The 23,353-nt window shown below is 48.1% G+C and overlaps 1 protein-coding gene across 8 annotated transcripts in view; it reads left to right on the top strand.

Annotated features, from left to right (window-relative positions):
• LOC109905648 (BCAS3 microtubule associated cell migration factor) overlaps window positions 1–23,353 on the top strand; it is a 405,490-nt gene that overhangs the window by 179,177 nt on the left and 202,960 nt on the right. For all 8 annotated transcript variants that reach the window (XM_031790754.1, XM_031790752.1, XM_020503154.2 and 5 more), the window contains 5 exons: window positions 205–370; window positions 3,607–3,707; window positions 10,731–10,831; window positions 17,132–17,328; window positions 17,508–17,605. In XM_031790754.1, coding sequence (XP_031646614.1) covers window positions 205–370; window positions 3,607–3,707; window positions 10,731–10,831; window positions 17,132–17,328; window positions 17,508–17,605 — 663 coding nt within the window. The remainder of the gene's footprint in view (window positions 1–204; window positions 371–3,606; window positions 3,708–10,730; window positions 10,832–17,131; window positions 17,329–17,507; window positions 17,606–23,353) is intronic.

Genomic DNA, 23,353 nt, shown 5'->3' with positions numbered 1-23,353 from the left:
ATATGTTGGAGAATTGTAAATACCATTGGCCTGGAAACTTTGCTCTGGGTGTCAACCCCTCTTAGCCCCCTGTGTAGACGCAACATTAAGGTCAGGGAAGTAGGAACCCACTCAGTGAGATGCTGGGCATAGTAGACAAAACACTTAGCTAAGTCACAACAACGTGCTCCTCTTACCCCGTAACGTTGACCTCCTGTTACTCAGACCAGTCCAGCCGGTCAGTGGTGGAGTCCCTCTACATCCTCAGTTGCTATGGCACCCTGGTGGAGCACGTCCTGGAGCCTCGGCCAATCAGCACAGCCCAGAAGATCAGCGATGACACACCCCTGGAGCTCAACACATGTCCACGGGCCTGCTGGAGCCTGGCCAGGTAACTGACCCTTCCTAACACACACACACGTACACATATACACACACATATACGCACACACACACACACACACACACACACACACACACACACACACACACACACACACACACACACACACACACATCAGTGGTGGTCAGTGCAGTTTAAGATTAGGGAGGACATTTTTTTTAATGAGCATGGCCTTATTTCTATTACATCATATTGAATAACTGCCATTTATATTCCATTCATCCAGTTCAATGTAACATCGATAGGTTTAGGCTGCTACATGATACTCTAATTTTCCTATACCCATCATGAGGTTGCTACAACCTAGCCTATGAATGAAAGTTTACAACGTAGGTGCACACAGGTCGAGAGACACATTTTAGATGACAGTGACACATTCCACACCGCCTCGCACACTCTTGCCTGCATCTAGCATATCTAATCATAACCATCTAGCATATCTAATAATAACCATCTAGCATATCTAATAATAACCATCTAGCATATCTAATCATCATCTAGCATATCTAATAATAACCATCTAGCATATCTAATCATAACCATCTAGCATATCTAATCATAACCATCTAGCATATCTAATAATAACCATCTAGCATATCTAATCATAACCATCTAGCATATCTAATCATAACCATCTAGCATATCTAATCATAACCATCTAGCATATCTAATCATAACCATCTAGCATATCTAATCATAAGCATCTAGCATATCTAATCATAACCATCTAGCATATCTAATCATAACCATCTAGCATATCTAATCATAACCATCTAGCATATCTAATCATAACCATCTAGCATATCTAATCATAACCATCTAGCATATCTAATCATAACCATCTAGCATATCTAATCATAACCATCTAGCATATCTAATCATAACCATCTAGCATATCTAATCATAATCATCATCTAGCATATCTAATAATAACCATCTAGCATATCTAATCATAACCATCTAGCATATCTAATCATAACCATCTAGCATATCTAATCATAACCATCTAGCATATCTAATCATAATCATCTAGCATATCTAATCATAATCGTCATCTAGCATATCTAATCATAATCATCTAGCATATCTAATCATAACCATCTAGCATATCTAATCATCATCATCATCTAGCATATCTAATCATCATCATCATCTAGCATATCTAATCATAACCATCTAGCATATCTAATCATAACCATCTAGCATATCTAATCATCATCATCATCTAGCACATCTAATCATAACCATCTAGCATATCTAATCATAACCATCTAGCATATCTAATCATAACCATCTAGCATATCTAATCATAACCATCTAGCATATCTAATCATAACCATCTAGCATATCTAATCATAACCATCTAGCATATCTAATCATAACCATCTAGCATATCTAATCATCATCATCATCTAGCATATCTAATAATCATCATCATCTAGCATATCTAATCATAACCATCTAGCATATCTAATCATCATCATCATCTAGCATATCTAATCATAACCATCTAGCATATCTAATCATAATCATCTAGCATATCTAATCATAACCATCTAGCATATCTAATCATCATCACCATCTAGCATATCTAATCATAACCATCTAGCATATCTAATCATAATCATCTAGCATATCTAATCATAATCATCTAGCATATCTAATCATAATCATCAGCCTACATTGTTGTCCCCATATTAGCTAAAGTACCATCCTAGTCAACATAGCTAATAGAACTCATGCGTTAGTAAACCGGCTACAATTATGCTGTAACATGTATAGTCACTAAGCAGTTACACCGGCGGTCCCCGGTGGCAATACATTAATAAAACCAAAAGCTCACTTTTACTTGGAAGAGTTCTAGTGTTGTGTTGGATGGTCATAGCCAGCTAGCTAACATAGAATCCCTCTGTTTGAGCGGAGTGTTTAAGTAACTGAACTAGCCAGCTGCATTTGCTAGCTAAGGAAGTGAAACTGAAAAAAAATTACGCTCTCGCTCTTGCTTGTCCTTTATTTTTGAGAAATGAATTTGTTGAAAACAGTTCAGCTATTGTCCTTCTCTCTCTTTGAGTCAACTACTCACCAAATGTTATGCACTGCAGTGCTAGCTAGCGGTAGCTTATGCTTTCAGTACTAGATTCATTCTCTGATCCTTTGATTGGGTGGACAACATGTCAGTTCATGCTGCAAAAGCTCTGATAGGTTGGAGGATGTCCTCCGGAAGTTGTCATAGTTACTGTGTAAGTCTATGGAAGGAGGTGAGAACCATGAGCCTCCTAGGTTTTGTATTGAAGGCAATGTACCCAGAGGAGGACGGAAGCTAGCTGTCCTCCGGCTACACCATGGTGCTACCCTACAGTGTGCTGTTGAGGCTACTGTAGACCTTCATTGCAAAACAGTGTGTTTGAATCAATTTGGTGACGTGAATATATTTCAGTATAGTTTATCTAAAAAGGATAACTTTCAATGTTTTAAAATGTATCTCTTTATGAAATTCACTGAGGAGGATGGTCCTCCCCTTCCTTCTCTGAGGAGCCTCCACTGACACACACACACATACACACAGTTTTCCCCGCTCTGTGAAGCTCTGGTCATGTTATGAAGATTTACATACAGTAATATATTGTACAGTTATACAGTTGTGTGTGTGTGATTTATACAGTAGTGTGTGTGACATTATCATAGCTAACTGCTTTTTTTTATAGGAGTCATATATGTTCTAACATATTGTATGTATAACCTAGTTATAAAAGAATATTGGATACAGTGAAAACATATTATGCTGCAGAATCCCATTCATCCATGTCAAATAAGCAGCTGGAACCAGATATAAAGTTCTGCTGCTGTGGCCCAGTTCTCTGTGATCAGACTACCGCTATGTAGGACAAAACACATGTGATGTTCATGTTGTACACTACAGTACTGTATGTAACTACTATAGTATACACACCTTCATATGTTATATCGGTCTCTGTACTGCCAGGCTCCAGGGACCACAGTCTATTTACACCCAGCAGGGGCACTGCTCTATACATCTGGCCCTCAATCTGCAGCCTTTGTTTGACCAGAGCTCTATTTTGTAATTGTGGATCACCAAAAGGGTCCTAAATTGTTAAAAGTAGTGCACTACATTGGGAATAGGGTGCCATTTGGGACACCTCCTGATATTTTCTTCTCTGTAAATGAGTTGTGTGTTTCTCTCCTATGTGGTTTGGTTGTTACAGGACTCCACTGTGGAATGAGCTGCAGCCTCCCTTTCTCTCCAACCACCCTCTGGTGCTGGCCTCTGACCTGGTGCAATATTACCAATACCTCCTGGCTGGATGTAAGTGTTATACACTGTGTGTGTGTGTACTCTTCTCTGTAATTGTATATAAGTACTCTTTGTACGTGTGTGTGTGTACCAAGCTCCATTAGACCTGTGCCAGAGCTGAAGGACTCTCTATGGGAGATTGTCTTCACCCACTTATTGGTGACATGCTGAGGAGTAGGACCATTTCAGCCATCCTCCATTACTTCCCTGTTCCCTCTTAAAACCCTCAGTGGAGATCCAACATCTTTCCATCACTCCATCTGAGTAGTGCTCTTGTCTCAGATCCCTTATCACACGAACTGTCAGCTTTCCATCACTCCATCTGAGTAGTGCTCTAGTCTCAGATCCCTTATCACACGAACTGTCAGCTTTCCATCACTCCATCTGAGTAGTGCTCTAGTCTCAGATCCCTTATCACACGAACTGTCAGCTTTCCATCACTCCATCTGAGTAGTGCTCTGGTCTGTCAGCTTTTCATCCGTTCTGTTCCATCTGTACGGCACTTTGAATCAAGCCTTTGTCACTGTATGTCTCTTTGTCTATCTCCTCTGAACAAGTCAGCATCACAACGCTAACAGCTCAACCAACTCCACTCAACTCATTCAAATGAAGCCAATTAGCCAGCCTCCAAACTCCTCCTAACTCAATAACAAGTACAAAGAGCACCAAGCACTTTAGGTTGACATGTGAAAGGCTGTGGAGGCTGGAGATGGCAGAAGGAAGAAGACGACAACTCTGGGGGGCAGAGTGCACACGGATGGCCACACATTTAATTTATCCTCCGTTTCAGTGTGCGTTGTTGCATTAGCTGCATAATCATAAACATAAATCAGTAATTAGCTCCTGAAGTGCCGTTGGGGCATTCCCCTTCTCCTCCTGTGTGCCTGTTCTTCTGTCTCCTCTATTCTACGCTAAATTGTCTGCTTCCCAAATGGCACCCTATTCCCTACTTAGTGCATTACTTTTGACCAGGGCCCTATGGTCAACTGTAGTGCACTATAGGGAATGGGGTGCCATTTGGGAGGTAGACGTTCTCCCAGTGCTCAGGGCTGAGCGGGTAGGATATTTTCTCAAATTAGTTCCAATAGTCCTTTCTAGTGTCAAAGCGATGAAGTCAAGTTGGTGTGACGGGTCGGGCAGCGGGCATCGGCGCTGGGTTTAGTGTGACTCTGTCCTGCGAGAAGGCATAATGATTTAGTCTCAGTGCTCTCTCACATTTAGCTCTAATTAGTGATGGACAAAATATCACCGCCTGCCCCACCTCGTCTGTCCCTCCCTTGCCCCCGTTCCTCCTGCCAGCCAAGCAGCACCAACCCTAATGCACTCACACACCCAGGTCAATACAATATGCACATCATTTGTGGTCTTGTACTTCTTCTACCCATCGTTCTGCTCTGCCCCCGGGGCGTTTCCTGCATGCTGCTACGGCTCATGGAGTGCCACCTTTCATTCCTCCACTTTGCACCCGAGCATCGACTGAAAGTTCTGTTTCACAACACGGTGCCTCCACTCAGGCCGCCAGAGATTGGCTGGGCAGAGAGGGAGTGATCCAGGGCGGGCGATCTGACCCCGGGATGCATTACGCTACGCTACACTACAGGACACACACACACACACACACACACACACACACACACACACACACACTGTTGGCTCTGTGGGCCTTCTCCAGTGGTGCATAAAGATCAGGGCGTATGAAGGGAGAAGCTGCTACTCTCCTCCCTGCTCCGGTACAAACTATACTATCAGGGTCTAGTTTACATAGTAGATACTCCCCCAAACGTCAACAACCAGAAGGACATAGTGACGGGAGGAAAAAGAGAAAGGGTTAGGAAGAAAGAGACCGAGACAAAGCGAGAGGGAGAGAAACGGAGATGGATGAAAGAAAAGTGTCAAAGATAAAGACGGAGAGGGGTATGATTAATCACGGGCCCCTTTTAGATCTGCAAATGAGTCTGTGTATTCATGGACCTAGCTGGGTTCCACAACCTTCTAGAGCATGGGGTTAGAGGGTTTACATGTTGTGTGATTGACAGCAACTGCTCTCTCTATATTGGATGACCGGTGTGATTAAAAATGCATGTTGCTGTGGAGGGATGGAGCTTATGCCAGCCTAGCCGGAGAGGAGCCTCGCAGGCTGGTGATAAAAGCAGCGGTGGCGCCACTTCATGGTCACTATCTCCACCTGTCCATCTGCCCAGCCCACTGGCACCGCTCTGGGCCGCTCTGCTCTGGGCCACAGCCGGGTAAACAGCAGCCCCACCACACTGCTGGGGATGATAAGAGACCGAGAGAGAAGTGCACACAGACACACAAACACACACACTCACAGACACACACACAGACCGAGAGAGAAGTGCACACAGACACACAAACACACACACACACTCACAGACAGACACACACACACACACTAACACATACACACAGACAGGGACACAGAGACAGAGAGATATGAAGAGGCGATAAGGAAGAAGAGCTGGCCTCATAAATGCTGTCTCAGTCCAGCTTTGATGGCTCAGGGAATCCTCACTGTGGTGTGGATGGCTCAATAAGCCAGTTAGGAGAAACAGAGACCCTTTTCATTCTAAAAGGCCCAACATGAATGAATGAATAGGGCCAATTTGTGTTGCCCTGAGGTGTCAGAGTAGATTTAATCCTGCGGTCGGATCCCTTAGAATAACACCACCACACGATTGATGAATGTGAGGCTTTTTTCCGTCCTTATTTGCAGCATTCATTCCTGAAATTCAGGGCATATTTTCCCACCTCTGGTCTTGATGTTTTTTGAAGCGAGGGGGCTGTATTTACATAGCTGTCTGTCGTGTGTGTGTTCAGACACCTCTTCCCCGGCCGCAAGACTTCGCCGAGGCAAACATGGCGTGAATAATTTACCTCCCTGCTCTTCTGGCTGGCTCCTCTGAGTTCTCTGAGTAGGCTAGGCACCTCAGTGGTGGCTGCGCTGGTGCTTTTAGACCCTGGTCTCCCCCTAGTTTCAAGTTTTATTAGTGGTATATACTAGACGTCGACCGATTAATCGGAACGGCCAATCTGGCAACCATACAGTTAACTAGTCCAACGCAATAACGACCTGCCTCTCTCTCATTGCACTCCACAAGGAGACTGCCTGTTACGCGAATGCAGTAAGCCAAGGTAAGTTGCTAGCTAGCATTAAACGTATCTTAAACGTTTCAAACATCACTCGCTCTGAGCCTTCTAGTAGTTGTTCCCCTTGCTCAGCATGGGTAACGCTGCTTCAAAGGTGGCTGTTGTCGTTGTGTTGCTGGTTCGAGTCCAGGGAGGAGCGATGAGAGGGACGGAAGCTATACTGTTACACTGGCAATACTATAAGAACATCCAATAGTCAAAGGTTAATGAAATACAAATGGTATAGAGGGAAATAGTCCTATAATTCTTCTTACCTGGGAATATTGAAGACTCATGTTAAAAGGAACCACCAGCTTTCATATGTTCTCGTGTTCTGAGCAAGGAACTGAACGTTAGCTTTCTTACATAGCACATATTGCACTTTTACTTTCTTCTCCAACACTTTGTTTTTGCATTATTTAAACCAAATTGAACATGTTTCAGTATTTGCTTGAGGCTAAATTGATTTTATTGATGTATTATGTTAAGTTAAAATAAGTGTTCCTTCAGTATTGTTGTAATTGTCATTATTAAAAATTAAAAAATTGTCAGGTTAATCGGTATCGGCTTTTTTGGTCCTCCAATAATCGGTATCGGCATTGAAAAATCATAATCGGTCGCTATATACAGTATACACATGGTATACACTGTCCAACGAAATGCTTACTTGCAAGTTCCTTCTTGACAATGCAACAACAATAAATATTAAAAGATAACAATATGAATTTAAAGTCTAGCCCCTAGCTTCCTTTCATAATGTAGTAACTGGCGGCTGGCTGTCCCCTGGGCCTTCCACCATGGCGTCGTCAATCACCGCTAATTGGCTGAGTGAGAGACTTCCGAGGCCGGCAGGAGCTGACCTTCACCGCTGGGCGGTTTGGTAAAGAGAAAGTGGGAAAGGATCAGCCATGGATAAGCAAGCCTTATCAGATCGTGACATTATCCCAACGGGCCTGCCTAATTGTCAAAAGGAGCTTCCCAAATGAGCGCGAGAGTGACAGAGAGAGAGGTTAGAGGTAGAACGGAAGGGACAGGCCAGGCAACTAGACAATGAGGCTGACCACCACTGAACAGATCAGATCATTAGTCGTATCTCTCCCCAGAGATCAGCCCTTGCCCTGAGGTCAGCAGTCAGCCCGGATCAATACCTGGCCCTGCTTTGTTCTGGGTCTGCTCACTATACCTGCTGTTACTGCTACCTGCATCCGTCAAACAACTCACTCTGTCTGAAATTGCACACTATTCCGGATATAGTGCATTACTTTTGACCAGTGAACTATATAGGTACTAGTGTGCTATATTGGACGCACCCCTGCACTACCTACTGCTACTGGCCTTGACCAGACCACTCACTGAGTCTCTCCTCTGGTCAGCAGAATTAGACCACATCCTCTCAGAGCCACAGAGACACAGGCTCTTTAAGATCGCTTAGGAAAGGTTTTAAAATCACTTGTTTTTTAGTGTGTTTTACCAGAACAGGGGATTTTTCAAAGAATAACACCAATCAGATTTGCCTGGTAAACACCACCAATTAGCAATTTTTCTACTTGATAGGAATGGTTATAATAGTCATTTCAGATGGTAATCTTTGCTATCAACCATCACTAAAACAAATATGCTGCCTTGTGATGATTAATTAGTACACTGTTTTCACATTGTGTTGTCACTGGACTGAAACATTTTCGTGCATGTTATGGCACTTCCCTATTGAAGGTAGAGTAGAGCTCTGTTTGCTAACACCCCCATGATCCTGTGTTTGTTTATTGTGAAGAGAATTTGGAGCTGAACTCACGTCTGAATGCACTCATGACTCCTTTCAATGCTCACCAATATTGTATAACTTAGCCAGTCATGTTGGCAATAGAACAAGCTTTCAAATGATGCCCACCTGACCCAGATTGCTATTTATAATGTGTTGTTTTGGGATTGCATAAGGAACAACAGTAATTGTGACACAGTAATGGTGGGGGTGCAGGGTTTTGTTCTAGTAAGTCAACGGCACAGCTAGGAGAGCTTAAAAAAAGCACCTATAGTGTGAAGACACTTCTTTGAGTCTTAAAAGTGCAATGAAATTATTAAGGAACTATGCACTATTTGGAGAGGTGGTTGGAAACTTGGAGACACCAGTTAGTCGTCTCTCTCAAACCCCTGTGATTTGTTCGTCTTATGTTGCACCTACCCTACATTTACCAGGAATATTCTTATGTTACTCAAGGAATGCAGAGTATTTTGTTATCAACCAATTTGGCGAACAGTACATGTAAAATGCACGTAAAGTCAACAGTGTAATGTTTGGATTCTTGTGTCAGGTGAACTGTTGTCCTCAACCAAACTCTTACCTTTCAATTGCTACCATGCTTTTGCATTTCAATTTATCCCTATCCATATAGGCTAATTACCATGAGTGTAAAGGGTTAAGAGTCCCTAATGACTGTAAAAACATCAGACCCAATGGCTCTCTGTCGATCTATCTATATATCAATCCAGCCACTCACTCTGCTAGATATGTCTTTAAATGTTTGGTTGGCTTAGTCTGTCTCTATATCCCTGCATTCCCTAATACACACACACAACACACAGAGCCAGGTCTGACTGTGCTTGACCCTTGGGGATGACCACTGCCTCCCCACTCAGGAGCCTGTCCGGCTCTCTCAGGCCAATGGAACCCCTCTGCCCCTGTCGCCGTAACCTGATCCAGCCAGCCAGAAACTGCTCCAAAGCATCAATAATTAATTAGGGAACAGCTATTGCCCCCAAGGGGTCATAGAGCAAGAGTAGAGTGGGTGGGAGCGAGAGAGGGTACAGGAAGGAAGGGTAGTAATGATTTTGTTTAATAAGTAACACAAGCAGGCTTTGTTCTTCTGCCATTAGAGAGCAACCTAAGGTATCAAAGGATCTGGCTAGGAACCACACACACCTTCACCACACCCGTCTCTCCAGAGCAGGAGAGAGCAGTGTGGTGCAAGCTTTTAGGGAAACGAGGGCAGCCTTTCTACAGTGGAAGAGGGTCAGTCGAGGTATTTGTTACAGCACTGCTGTGTGTGGTGTCAAGCCGACAAGCACATCTCCTTAAGAAGCCTCCCAACACCTGCTCTACCCACGAGAGAGACAGAGAAAAAGCAGGAGAGCGAGGGAGAGAAAAGGCGAGGGAGAGAAGGCGAGAGAGCGAGGGAGAGAAAAGGCGAGAGAGCGAGGGAGAGAAAAGGCAAGAGAGCGAGGGAGAGAAAAGGCGAGAGAGCGAGGGAGAGAAAAGGCGAGAGAGCGAGGGAGAGAAAAGGCGAGAGAGCGAGGGAGAGAAAAGGCGAGAGAGCGAGGGAGAGAAAAGGCGAGAGAGCGAGGGAGAGAAAAGGCGAGAGAGTGAGGGAGAGAAAAGGCGAGGGAGAGAAGGCGAGAGGGGGCAAAAGAGACAGCAGCGCCTTGTGCGCTCCAGATGAGAACTTGACAACTTTATTAGTCATTCCCACATTAAACAAATTCACCACAGACTGACACGGGATGGGGGGCGCTAGGCCCTGAAGTGCCAGGAGAAAAGACTGATTCTACACTTTAAGCTTCATTCTCCACGCCTGCTTATTCAAGCCTCCAACTACGCCATCTGTCTGGGTGCCTCTCTCTCTGTGCCGCTGACGGGCCTCACACACACGCTCACTCACACACACACACACAAGCACGTACACACACACACGTTCTCTCTCACTCACACTTACACATGCTCCTTCACACACTCAGGCACATATATGCCCAAATGCCCTTTTCTCTCTTTCCTCCCCTCTCTCTCGACTTAACTGAGTGTCAGAGACACTAGACAACAGGAAAAACTCACGCTGTCTGTCTCTCTCTCGCCCGCCCGCTCTAACAAACACTATCTCCCTCTCTCTGTGTCCACAGTGGTGCCCCCTGGAAGCCCTGGCCCTATCACGCGCCACGAGTCTTACGACAGCCTGACGTCGGACCACAGCGGACAGGAGGACGAGGAGTGGCTCTCACAGGTGAGACGGGCACTGCCCAGCTGGCACCTTTTTGAGTGATAATTGACTCAACGTCATGAAACACACCAGCACTAACAGGTAATCTAAGGGGTTGAGGCTCAGTTACTGGTAGAGCAGGTTTATTAGTCCACCAGGAATGGATTGAGGAATCCTTCCAATCTATAGCAATATCAAGGCAATTTGCATCATCTGCACTTCACATGTCCTATGGTGGCTAGAGAGGGACAGTCACCCCTTCAAGAGCCTATTGCCCAGCAAACTATTTATTTTCTGTGATTAGTGATTCATTTGAAGGTATAAAACGATATATGAACTGACCTGAACTCGAACTTGAATATGTTTTTCTAAAGACACATTGAACAGCTAATAATAGTCAAATCATAGTGTAAAAGCAGGTGAGCTTGTTTTACTATTTTGGGCAATTTTCTGGTGTTTTCTGGTGTAAATCTGTGTGTGGTACATGTTCAATCTGTTACCCACATATAGAAGGCTAGAAAAGCTTCCATTCCCCCTGTCACGAAGGGATTTATGGCTGATTTAAGATCAGATCTTCAACCCTGTTACTTTATTTGGCGCTTAGTAGGTACACCATTCTTTTTATTTAACCTCTTGAAGTGTTTTTTTATTAAGTTGGTCTTCATGATAGAATGTTACAATTTTGTTGAAATAAAATGTGTTTTCTTTTCACCAAGTTACACTACTCAAACGGCTGTCAATTGTTGAAACGACCCAGGAGCTAATAGGTGGATTTTGGACTAAGTGGCTCTTGACTGTTGGACTCCTTGTCTTTGTCCAGCAGTGCATGATGCCACTATTGTAATAAGATGACATTTTAATCTAATACCAAATAGTGGCCTTTTTGGCACTGAGTACTGCCGTGAGATGTGGTTTGGAGGGATATATGGTTGGGATATGTAGCGGATAGACAAGTTAGATAAGTATGATGATATGATAGCATAACAGATAGATAAGTTGTATGATGATATGACCGCACTCTCTTCAGCTTGGTTAACCCTTCACTCCCTCATGTCTGAAGCCTGATCTCTGCAGGTAACCATCACATTTCCGCCATCAATCATTTCTTGCCATATATAATGGATTGGGGTAAATGTATCCCACTTAGCCTGTGGTTTCCTTGTGGTTATTAGCTACTGATAGTGTTGCTGGGAGCCATACCAACTACCGTCTATCTACCAGCTCCTGCACCAAAACTACTGACGCTTGGCTGGATTTACGCTTGCTCTGTGCTATTATTAGCCAGGTGAAGTCTTTGTAAATGGAGGTTGGCAGCCAGGCCACTAGAGGGAGTTGTGCTGTTTTGGTAAGGTACAGCTTCAAACTGCCAAGCAGTGATGGGGGACACGGCGTTATGGGGGACACGGCGTTATGGGGGACACAGCGTTATGGTGTTGTCTGTCAGACAAAGTTGTTAAGCCAAGGTTCTGACTTATTGCACTCAACAACGTTACCACAAGACTTTGTCGGTTGTCGCAGTGCTATCCTCAGGAAACAGCACGGTGTATTTTCAATGACACTCATTCTGACACAATAGCTCCTGTAAATCATTGGATGAGGCTCCTCAACATGGCATCTCACTTGTCCTCCGGTTTATCCCAACACACTTACCTTGTCGCACTGAAATGGCACTGGAAGACAAGAATGGTCTTGATCCATTCTAGACACAAACCCTCTAAGGTCATGCTGTCAGTTTCTTTCTGTTCTGTACAATAGTCTGGAGGATAAATAGTGAAACATGTATAGTATGATGATAATGGCTAGATTGAGTTAGAGCAGCGCTGTCTTGTGGATGTCATTAAATCAGATCCCTTCATTAGATTATCAGCAGTGTTCAGAATCAGATGAGTCTGCAGGTTTCTAATGCAACTCCACATTGTGACCCTTGGTGTGTGTCGTCCGTCTTTGCACTGTATGTAGCGCGACTTAGGAGACATTACTTGTGTCCCAAATGGCCCCCTATTCCCTTTATAGTGCACTACTTTTGACCAGGGCCCATAGACGTCTGGTCAGAAGTAGTACACTATTTAGGGAGTAGGGGGCCATTTGGGACATAGTTTGTGCGTAATAGTGTAAGTGGCTCTCAGGTCCATCAGATGACAACAATGCCTGAATCAACCCCACAGATCCCCCCTTATCCTCCTGGTTTCAATACCCCTCCATCAAGTCATCAGGTCAGGCTCTGACGGTCATGACACATGCTATTGGGTTATTGCAGTAGCGACCAGGCCTCTGGAGACTGGACTATAATTCTCTCCCTCCTCCACCTCCTGTGCTATACAGTGACTTCATATCAGACGTCCCTGACCAGTTATATCTACAGTCCATTGGTGGATCTGTGAGCTCTACACAACTCTGTGATAACTTATATTGTCAGGCACAGTATGTCAGGACAGGGTGCGACAGACCGACAGGAGGACAGAGACAAGGAGAGCTGGGCATGACAGACAGATAGACAGGAGGGCAGAGGGGAGGAGAGCTGGGCATGACAGACAGATAGACAGGAGGGCAGAGACGAGGAGAGCTGGGCATGACAGACAGATAGACAGGAGGGCAGAGACGAGGAGAGCTGGGCATGACAGACAGATAGACAGGAGGGCAGAGACGAGGAGAGCTGGGCATGACAGACAGATAGACAGGAGGGCAGAGGGGAGGAGAGCTGGGCATGACAGACAGACAGACAGACAGACAGACAGACAGACAGACAGACAGACAGACAGACAGACAGACAGACAGACAGACAGACAGACAGACAGACAGACAGACAGACAGACAGACAGACAGAGATGAGGAGAGCTGGGCATGACAGACAGATAGACAGGAGGGCAGAGACGAGGACAGCTGGGCATGACAGACAGATAGACAGGAGGGCAGAGGGGAGGAGAGCTGGGCATGACAGACAGATAGACAGGAGGACAGAGACGAGGAGAGCTGGGCATGACAGACAGATAGACAGGAGGGCAGAGCCTAGGAGAGCTGGGCATGACAGACAGATAGACAGGAGGGCAGAGCCTAGGAGAGCTGGGCATGACAGACAGATAGACAGGAGGGCAGAGACGAGGAGAGCTGGGCATGACAGACAGATAGACAGGAGGGCAGAGGGGAGGAGAGCTGGGCATGACAGACAGATAGACAGGAGGGCAGAGACGAGGAGAGCTGGGCATGACAGACAGATAGACAGGAGGACAGAGACATGGAGAGCTGGGCATGACAGACAGATAGACAGGAGGGCAGAGACGAGGAGAGCTGGGCATGACAGACCGATAGACAGGAGGGCAGAGACGAGGAGAGCTGGGCATGACAGACAGATAGACAGGAGGGCAGAGACGAGGAGAGCTGGGCATGACAGACAGATAGACAGGAGGGCAGAGACGAGGAGAGCTGGGCATGACAGACCGATAGACAGCAGGGCAGAGACGAGGAGAGCTGGGCATGACAGACAGATAGACAGGAGGGCAGAGACGAGGAGAGCTGGGCATGACAGACAGATAGTCAGGAGGACAGAGACATGGAGAGCTGGGCATGACAGACAGATAGACAGGAGGGCAGAGACAAGGAGAGCTGGGCATGACAGACAGATAGACAGGAGGACAGAGACGTGGAGAGCTGGGCATGACAGACAGATAGACAGGAGGGCAGAGGGGAGGAGAGCTGGGCATGACAGACAGATAGACAGGAGGGCAGAGACGAGGAGAGCTGGGCATGACAGACAGATAGACAGGAGGGCAGAGACAAGGAGAGCTGGGCATGACAGACAGATAGACAGGAGGACAGAGACGTGGAGAGCTGGGCATGACAGACATATAGACAGGAGGACAGAGACATGGAGAGCTGGGCATGACAGACAGGAGGGCAGAGACATGGAGAGCTGGGCATGACAGACAGATAGACAGGAGGACAGAGACGAGGAGAGCTGGGCATGACAGACATATAGACAGGAGGACAGAGGCAAGGAGAGCTGGGCATGACAGACAGATAGACAGGAGGGCAGAGACGAGGAGAGCTGGGCATGACAGACAGATAGACAGGAGGACAGAGACATGGAGAGCTGGGCATGACAGACAGGAGGGCAGAGACATGGAGAGCTGGGCATGACAGACAGATAGACAGGAGGACAGGGACATGGAGAGCTGGGCATGACAGACATATAGACAGGAGGGCAGAGACGAGGAGAGCTGGGCATGACAGACAGATAGACAGGAGGACAGAGACGAGGAGAGCTGGGCATGACAGACAGATAGACAGGAGGACAGAGACGAGGAGAGCTGGGCAAGACAGACCGATAGACAGGAGGACAGAGACATGGGCAAGACGGACAGATAGACAGGAGGACAGAGACATGGAGAGCTGGGCATGACAGACAGCTAGACAGGAGGGCAGAGACGAGGAGAGCTGGGCATGACAGACAGCTAGACAGGAGGGCAGAGGGGAGAGGAGAGGGCAACATCTGGCCCTGCGCCCCGACACTGATGAGAACCATGGCATCTGTTTATCTCTGGCGCTGGGCGACACTGATGGTGTTAACTGGCGAGTACACACAGACTGAAATCCTCCTCCCTCCCCCTCTCTGTGGCCTAATTTACACAGCTGTGCCAGGCCACGTGTCACACACACACACACCACGGACGTATTACGAGACCCTAAGCTGTCACCCCTGTTTTGGCTCTCTCACTGCCAAGTAGACATGAGAGAGAGGGGGACGGAGTGTGGAAGAAGGAGAGTCTGTGTTAAATAAAGAGAAAACTGAAGGATTGAGAGAAGCTCTTAGTGAGGAAGAAAGTTGGATAGGGCAGATGGAGGAGAGGGAATGAGGGAGAGGGGGGAGGGAATGGGGGGAGGAGAGGGAATGAGGGAGAGGGCGGAGGGGGGGAGGGAATGGGGGAGAGGAGAGGGGGGAGGAAATGGGGGAGAGGAGAGGGAATGAGGGAGAGGGCGGAGGGGGGGAGGGAATGGGGGAGAGGAGAGGGCGGAGGGGGGAGGAAATGGGGGAGAGGAGAGGTCGAGAGGGAATGGGGCAGAAGGGAGAGGGAATGAGGGAGGGGGCAGAAGGGAGAGGGAATGAGGGAGGGGGCAGAAGGGAGAGGGAATGAGAGAGGGGACAGAGGGAATGGGGCGTGAGGGGTAGAGGGCAAGAGGGAATGGGGCCGAAGGGAGAGGGAATGAGGACCGAGGGAATGGGGCGTGAGGGGTAGAGGGAATGGGGCCGAAGGGAGAGGGATTGAGGGCAGAGGGCGAGAGGGAATGGGGCAGAAGGGAGAGGGAATGAGGGAGGGGGCAGAAGGGAGAGGGAATGAGGGAGGGGGCAGAGGGAATGGGGCGTGAGGGGTAGAGGGCGAGAGGGAATGGGGCCGAAGGGAGAGGGAATGAGGACCGAGGGAATGGGGGCAGAGGGGTAGAGGGAATGGGGCAGAAGGGAGAGGGAATGAGGACAGAGGGAATGAGGACCGAGGGAATGGAGCGTGAGGGGTAGAGGGCGAGAGGGAATGGGGCAGAAGGGAGAGGGAATGAGGGCAGAGGGCGAGAGGGAATGGGGCAGAAGGGAGAGGGAATGGGTCAGAAGGGAGAGGGAATGGGGGCAGAGGGCGAGAGGGAATGGGGCAGAAGGGAGAGGGAATGAGGGCGAGAGGGAATGGGGCAGAAGGGAGAGGGAATGGGGCAGAAGGGAGAGGAAATGAGGGCAGAGGAGGAGTGGGGGAGAGTCAGAGGGGGAGAGGGAATAAGAAATTGGGAGTAAAAAGAGAAGGTGAAAGCTAGTTACAATTGTTGTGTCCTCTCCTCATCTCCCACCTCCATCTAGTGTAACATTACTGACAAACCTCTCTGGAGTCTGCCACTCTGTCATGTTAAGGCCCACCATGCCATCTCTCAGGGGGAAGACTCTGCGGACAGCTGTTCCTGAGCCTTAACGGCCACGGTAGCATTTCTCAGAAATTATGACACTAATGTGGCTCTGACGCTCGTCCTCTAATCCTGTTGCCATGGAAATCTGTCTCCCTCATTTCCTCTTCCTCTACCGCACACACCCGCCAGCTCATTGTGACTACAGCGTCTTGTCTCTGTGGACAACAGGCTTTAGTCTGACAGGTTTACATCTAGAACGGATGTGGACAGTGACGCTGTAGTAGTTATTTTATTAATCCCAAATGGGAAACTGGTTTTCAGCAGTTTGTACACAAACACAGTAGCAGTATTTTAGTTTAACCTAAGTGAAATAAGAAGGTAACTGCACTATTCCAGTGGTTTTATGTTGCTAGCATGCTAATGGTATTGTCTGGCCCCTACCAGGTGGAGATAGTCACCCACACAGGGCCTCACCGTCGGCTGTGGATGGGTCCTCAGTTCCAGTTTAAGACCATCCACCCATCTGGTCAGACTACGGTCATCTCCTCCTCCTCCTCCGTGCTGCAGTCCCAGGGCCCCAGCGACATTCAACAGCCTCTGTTGGACTTCCACACTGATGACCTGGACCTACACAGTCTCAGGTAGGTGGACAATCATGCTGCCGTAGTTGTCTGTGACTTCTGTTCTTTTCAACAGGTCTTGCAAAAATAAGATTTTATCTCAATTATTCTATGATATATATATATAATATCTATAAATGTAGCATAACAGCAGTTAAATAAATACATACATAAGTAGCTGTGCATTTCTGTGTGTGTAGGATCCAGCCCGTGCGTTCTGAGCCGGTCAGCATGCCTGGTTCCTCTCGGCTGGTGGCTGAACGGAGGGGACAGGGGACGGTCATTGATATAGGATCGGGTAGGAATCATGCTACTATATACTATACTATTCTACCTGTCTGTGTTGATATTTGTATATGTGGTATGAGACTGTGTACAAGTGTCACCTTGTTCAGCACAGAAGGAGGTCTGTATACACACACACACGTACACACACACACACGTACGTACACACTCACACCCGTACACACGTACACACACACACGCACGTACACACACACACGTACACACACACACCCACACACACACACACACACACACACACACACACACGTAAATGCAAGACCTGTGACCTGTGTCAACTGTATCTCATTCATAGTGATCGTAACATTATGACTGTGGGTCTAGCGTACACCCCAGCCTTTGTTTTCCTCTTCAAACACGCAGAACCACGTTAAACCATATAATGACCTACATGATAATCTACTCTGACTTTTCACAGTGTCCAAGCCAGAGATAGTCCTAGTGATGACATAATCATAACCCTGCATTGTGATTGGCCTGATCTATGTATTAGATTAGATTGATCTGCTTTAAAGATGGTCTCTTTTTACGTTTGGCCTTTCTTCTTATGATGTTAGGGTTTAATCCAATCATGTTGAGATGAAAGCTGGCACGTACAGTGTTGTTCTCTAGGGGTTATTGCCGTTGTACTGATCTTGTGAGAATCCCAATTGGATTTAGTGCTAGTTTTTTTTTTCTGTCATTGTGAAGCCACCGTTAGGATCAATGTGACTAGTATGATGTCTTGGTATTTCTGCTGTGTGTTTATTGTGGTTTTATGTATGTAGAAGGTACAGTAACCTGTCCCTGTTTGTTTTATTCACCCTGTATCTTCGCTTGAAGCATGTTTTGACAAGGTATCTCACTCTCTTTCACCAAAAACCAAAATCATCTACAAAGTACATTCTTACCTGGTTTGAACCAGGAAGGCTTCCCCTCCCTCTCTCCTTGTTGTCTGGAGGACTGAAGGAGGAGAGGAGAAGAGACGAGAGGAGGTAGGAGATGAGGAAGGGAGGAGGAGGGTAGTGATAGTTATCAGTCTCTAGCCTGCCACCGGTGTGGCGCCTCTTTTTATCAGACACACATCGCTTTTGTCTTTCCTTCAAAAAGGGCAAGTTTGTGTGTTTGTGTGTGTGTGTGTGTGTGTGTGTGTTTTAGCATGGATTAGTGCAGTTTGTGTGTTTGTGTGTCTGTGCGTGCACGTTTTTTTTGCAGCTAATGTAGCCAAAGTCCCAGCAACTTGTGATTGTATAAGTGCGTAGTGGCAGTAACATCAGTCATACAGTAAGTTCCACTGTAGAGTCTCTTCCAGTCATTGGGACTCATAGACAGTCTCCCCAGTGTCTGGGATGTTATCTCTGTATATGCTGTATCCTATACTATACACTCTACTAGGACATTCCCCAGGGGCTTAGGATTGGGACACACACAGACAGACAGACACACACACACACACACACACACACATACATACATACATACATACATACATACAAGCTCGACAGCCAATGTCTTGATTTTCCTGCAGCCGCTATTGTCAGTACTGTATATCTGCTCCCCAAGAGTCACTAGGAGGAGGAGGGTGTGTGTGTGTGTGCTCCACTGTCGTAGACTAGGTGAGTGTGGTACGGCGGGACCAATGAAACAATGCTAGAGGACACAAAAAGACAGAAAGGCTGTTCATCTTCTCTGTGCTGATAAGTCTCTGACAGGGATCACAGCGTCCCTTCAGTCTGGATAGTTGTTTTGTTATGACTCACTGAAGAAAACACCCTGCTCCTTGTTCTGGAGGAAAACACTTTCTGTGTTTTATCGGGAGCCAGGGATCTAACTAGTGTTGCTGCTTATGATAGAGCAGAGCACGGAGGGAGAGAGAAGATGCAGGCATGTTATGAGTTAGTTATCATAGGTGGGGTGGGGGGAGTTGGTGTGTCCTCTTGACAGGAGGAGCAGGAGAGATACACGGCACCAAAGACATTTATTGAACACTACTGCCGTTAAGCATTAAAAAGTGTGTGTGTTGAGTCCATTAAAAGGAGACAGTCTTTCTGGTCTAATCAGTGTTGGATCAGCAGTTAACAGCCATTAGAGAGATGAGAATGTCCGAGACACTTCCTGACACTCAGCATTATCACAGCTGACGCTGCTGCTGCCCCTCTCACTGATACCACTCATCAAACACACTGAGAGAGGGAGGTGTGTGTTGTCACCAGCACAGTGCAGCCCCTCAGTCACGTAGCGTCCAGGGCAGGGGGTCTCCCCAGCTGTTGTAGTAAGAGGTGGAGGGATACAATGAATGGAGGAATCGAAGGAAGGATAGGGGAGTCCCTTCATAGCTGAACGGTCCTAGGAAGGTAGATGGGCACCTGTGCACGCACACACACACACATATACACACACACACACACACAAAGTAACTGATCCTTAACCCTACACCCCACAATTACCTGAGCAGCCATAAAGGCCTCCTGTGTGTGGAGAGATAGTGGCCACATTCACAACTCTACCATTATGCCATATGATCTCTTCCTTTAAGGAAATTGGGGGGAATATCTTTCTTTCATTACCCGTGACCTCACCCCCCCCCATCTACCCTTCCTTTTCCCCATCCCCATTCTGTCTCTCCTCCCATCAATGGGGTCCTTGTCCCCTCTGCTCTCTAAATGTTTCACTTCTTCTGGCGACCTGGGGGTTACCAGGACAATAAGTTGAGGTGGCACCGCCTGGGGTCACAGTTCTAACAGAGACATCTGTTTCGTCATCACACCCCTGTAATCAGCCTGTGAATGATACCATTCTTATAACCACACCACTTTGTCTGACTGAGTGAGAGAGGGAGGTTTGGAGAGAGAGGGAGGGTTAGAGAGAGAGGGAGGGTTAGAGAGAGAGAGGGAGGGTTAGAGAGAGAGGGAGGGTTAGAGAGAGAGGGAGGGTTAGAGAGAGGGGGAGGGTTAGAGAGAGAGGGAGGGTTAGAGAGAGAGGGAGGGTTAGAGAGAGAGGGAGGGTTAGAGAGAGAGGGAGGGTTAGAGAGAGGGGGAGGGTTAGAGAGAGGGGGAGGGTTAGAGAGGGAGGGTTAGAGGAGGGGTTAGAGAGAGGGAGGGTTAGAGAGAGGGAGGGTTAGAGAGAGGGAGGGTTAGAGAGAGGGGAGGGTTAGAGAGAGTGGAGGGTTAGAGAGAGTTGGAGGGTTAGAGAGAGTGGGAGGGTTAGAGAGAGGGGGAGGGTTAGAGAGAGAGAGAGAGGGTTAGAGAGAGAGGGGGAGGCTTAGAGAGAGAGAGGGAGGGTTAGAGAGAGAGAGGGGTGGGTTAGAGAGAGAGGGCGTGGGTTAGAGAGAGAGGGGGAGGGTTAGAGAGAGGGGGAGGGTTAGAGAGAGAGGGGGAGGGTTAGAGAGAGAGAGGGAAAGTTAGAGAGAGAGGGAAAGTTAGAGAGAGAGGGGAGGGTTAGAGAGAGAGAGGGAGGGTTAGAGAGAGTGGGAGGGTTAGAGAGAGTGGGAGGGTTAGAGAGAGGGGGAGGGTTATAGAGAGAGGGGGAGGGTTATAGAGAGAGGGGGAGGGTTAGAGAGAGAGGGGGAGGGTTAGAGAGAGAGGGGGAGTGTTAGAGAGAGAGAAGGGGAGGGTTATAGAGAGAGGGGGAGGGTTAGAGAGAGAGAGGGAGGGTTAGAGAGGGGGAGGGTTAGAGAGAGGGGGGGTGTTAGAGCAAGAGAGAGGGAGGGTTAGAGCGACCTAAGGAGGGTTAGAGAGACCGAGGGAGGGATAGAGAGACCGAGAGAGACCGAGGGAGGGTTAGAGAGACCGAGAGAGGGTTAGAGAGACCGAGGGAGGGTTAGAGAGAGTGGGAGGGTTAGAGAGAGAGGGAGGGTTAGAGAGAGAGGGAGGGTTAGAGAGAGAGGGAGGGTTAGAGAGAGAGGGAGGGTTAGAGAGAGAGGGAGGGTTAGAGAGAGAGGGAGGGTTAGAGAGAGAGGGAGGGTTAGAGAGAGAGGGAGGGTTAGAGAGAGAGAGGGAGGGTTAGAGAGAGAGGGGGAGGGTTAGAGAGAGAGAGGGAGGGTTGGAGAGAGAGGCAGGGTTAGAGAGAGAGGGAGGGTTAGAGAGAGAGGGAGGGTTAGAGAGATGGGGAGGGTTAGAGAGATGGGGAGGGTTAGAGAGAGGGGGGGGTTAGAGAGAGGGGGAGGGTTAGAGAGAGTGGGAGGGTTAGAGAGAGTGGGAGGGTTAGAGAGAGTGGGAGGGTTAGAGAGAGTGGGAGGGTTAGAGAGAGTGGGAGGGTTAGAGAGAGTGGGAGGGTTAGAGAGAGGGGGAGGGTTAGAGAGAGGGGGAGGGTTAGAGAGAGGGGGAGGGTTAGAGAGAGTGGGAGGGTTAGAGAGAGTGGGAGGGTTAGAGAGAGAGGGAGGGTTAGAGAGAGAGGGGGAGGGTTAGAGAGAGAGAGGGAGGGTTGGAGAGAGAGGCAGGGTTGGAGAGAGAGGCAGGGTTAGAGAGAGAGGCAGGGTTAGAGAGAGAGGGAGGGTTAGAGAGATGGGGAGGGTTAGAGAGATGGGGAGGGTTAGAGAGAGGGGGAGGGTTAGAGAGAGGGGGAGAGTTGGAGAGAGTGGGAGGGTTAGAGAGAGTGGGAGGGTTAGAGAGATGGGGAGGGTTAGAGAGAGTGGGAAGGTTAGAGAGATGGGGAGGGTTAGAGAGAGGGGGAGGGTTAGAGAGAGGGGGAGGGTTAGAGAGAGAAAGAGGGTTAGAGAGAGAAAGAGGGTTAGAGAGAGAAAGAGGGTTAGAGAGAGGGGGAGGGTTAGAGAGAGGGGGAGGGTTAGAGAGAGTGGGAGGGTTAGAGAGAGTGGGAGGGTTAGAGAGAGTGGGAGGGTTAGAGAGAGTGGGAGGGTTAGAGAGAGTGGGAGGGTTAGAGAGAGAGAGGGGAGGTTAGAGAGAGAGAGGGGAGGTTAGAGAGAGAGAGGGAGGGTTAGAGAGAGAGAGGGAGGGTTAGAGAGAGAGGGGGAGGGTTAGAGAGAGAGGGAGGGTTAGAGAGAGTGGGAGGGTTATAGAGAGAGAGGGAGGGTTATAGAGAGAGAGGGAGAGGGTTATAGAGAGAGGGAGAGGGTTATAGAGAGAGGGAGAGGGTTATAGAGAGAGGGGGAGGGTTAGAGAGAGAGAGGGGAGGGTTAGAGAGAGAGGGGGAGAGTTAGAGCGACCTAAGGAGGGTTAGAGAGACCGAGGGAGGGTTAGAGAGACCGAGAGAGGGTTAGAGAGACCGAGGGAGGGTTAGAGAGACAGAGAGAGACCGAGGGAGGGTTAGAGAAACCGTGGGAGGGTTAGAGAGACCGAGGGAGTGTTAGAGAGACCGTGGGAGGGTTAGAGAGACCGTGGGAGGGTTAGAGAGACCGAGGGAGATTTAGAGAGACCGAGGGAGATTTAGAGAGACCGAGGGAGGGTTAGAGAGACCGAGGGAGGGTTAGAGAAACCGAGGGAGGGTTAGAGAGACCGAGGGAGAGATAGAGAGACCGAGAGAGGGTTAGAGAGACCGAGAGAGACCGAGGGAGGGTTAGAGAGACCGAGAGAGACCGAGGGAGGGTTAGAGAGACCGACAGGGAAGGTTGGAGAGACCGTGGGAGGGTTGGAGAGACCGAGGGAGGGTTAGAGAGACAGACAGGGAGGGTTGGAGAGAGAGGGTTAGAGACGGAGAGCGAGCGAGAGGGGACAGGGGGAGTGAGAGAGAGAGACACGCAGGCCTGGCTTTTCTATCCCTCCCGCTATCTCTCCCGCTATCTCTCCCTCCCTCTGTCCTTTTCTTTCTT

The sequence above is a fragment of the Oncorhynchus kisutch genome, linkage group LG15 (genome assembly GCF_002021735.2).
Source record: "Oncorhynchus kisutch isolate 150728-3 linkage group LG15, Okis_V2, whole genome shotgun sequence".
In the NCBI taxonomy this organism is placed as follows: domain Eukaryota; kingdom Metazoa; phylum Chordata; class Actinopteri; order Salmoniformes; family Salmonidae; genus Oncorhynchus; species Oncorhynchus kisutch.
Note: the sequence above shows the minus strand (reverse complement) of the source record. Positions and strands in the feature narration are given on the sequence as shown.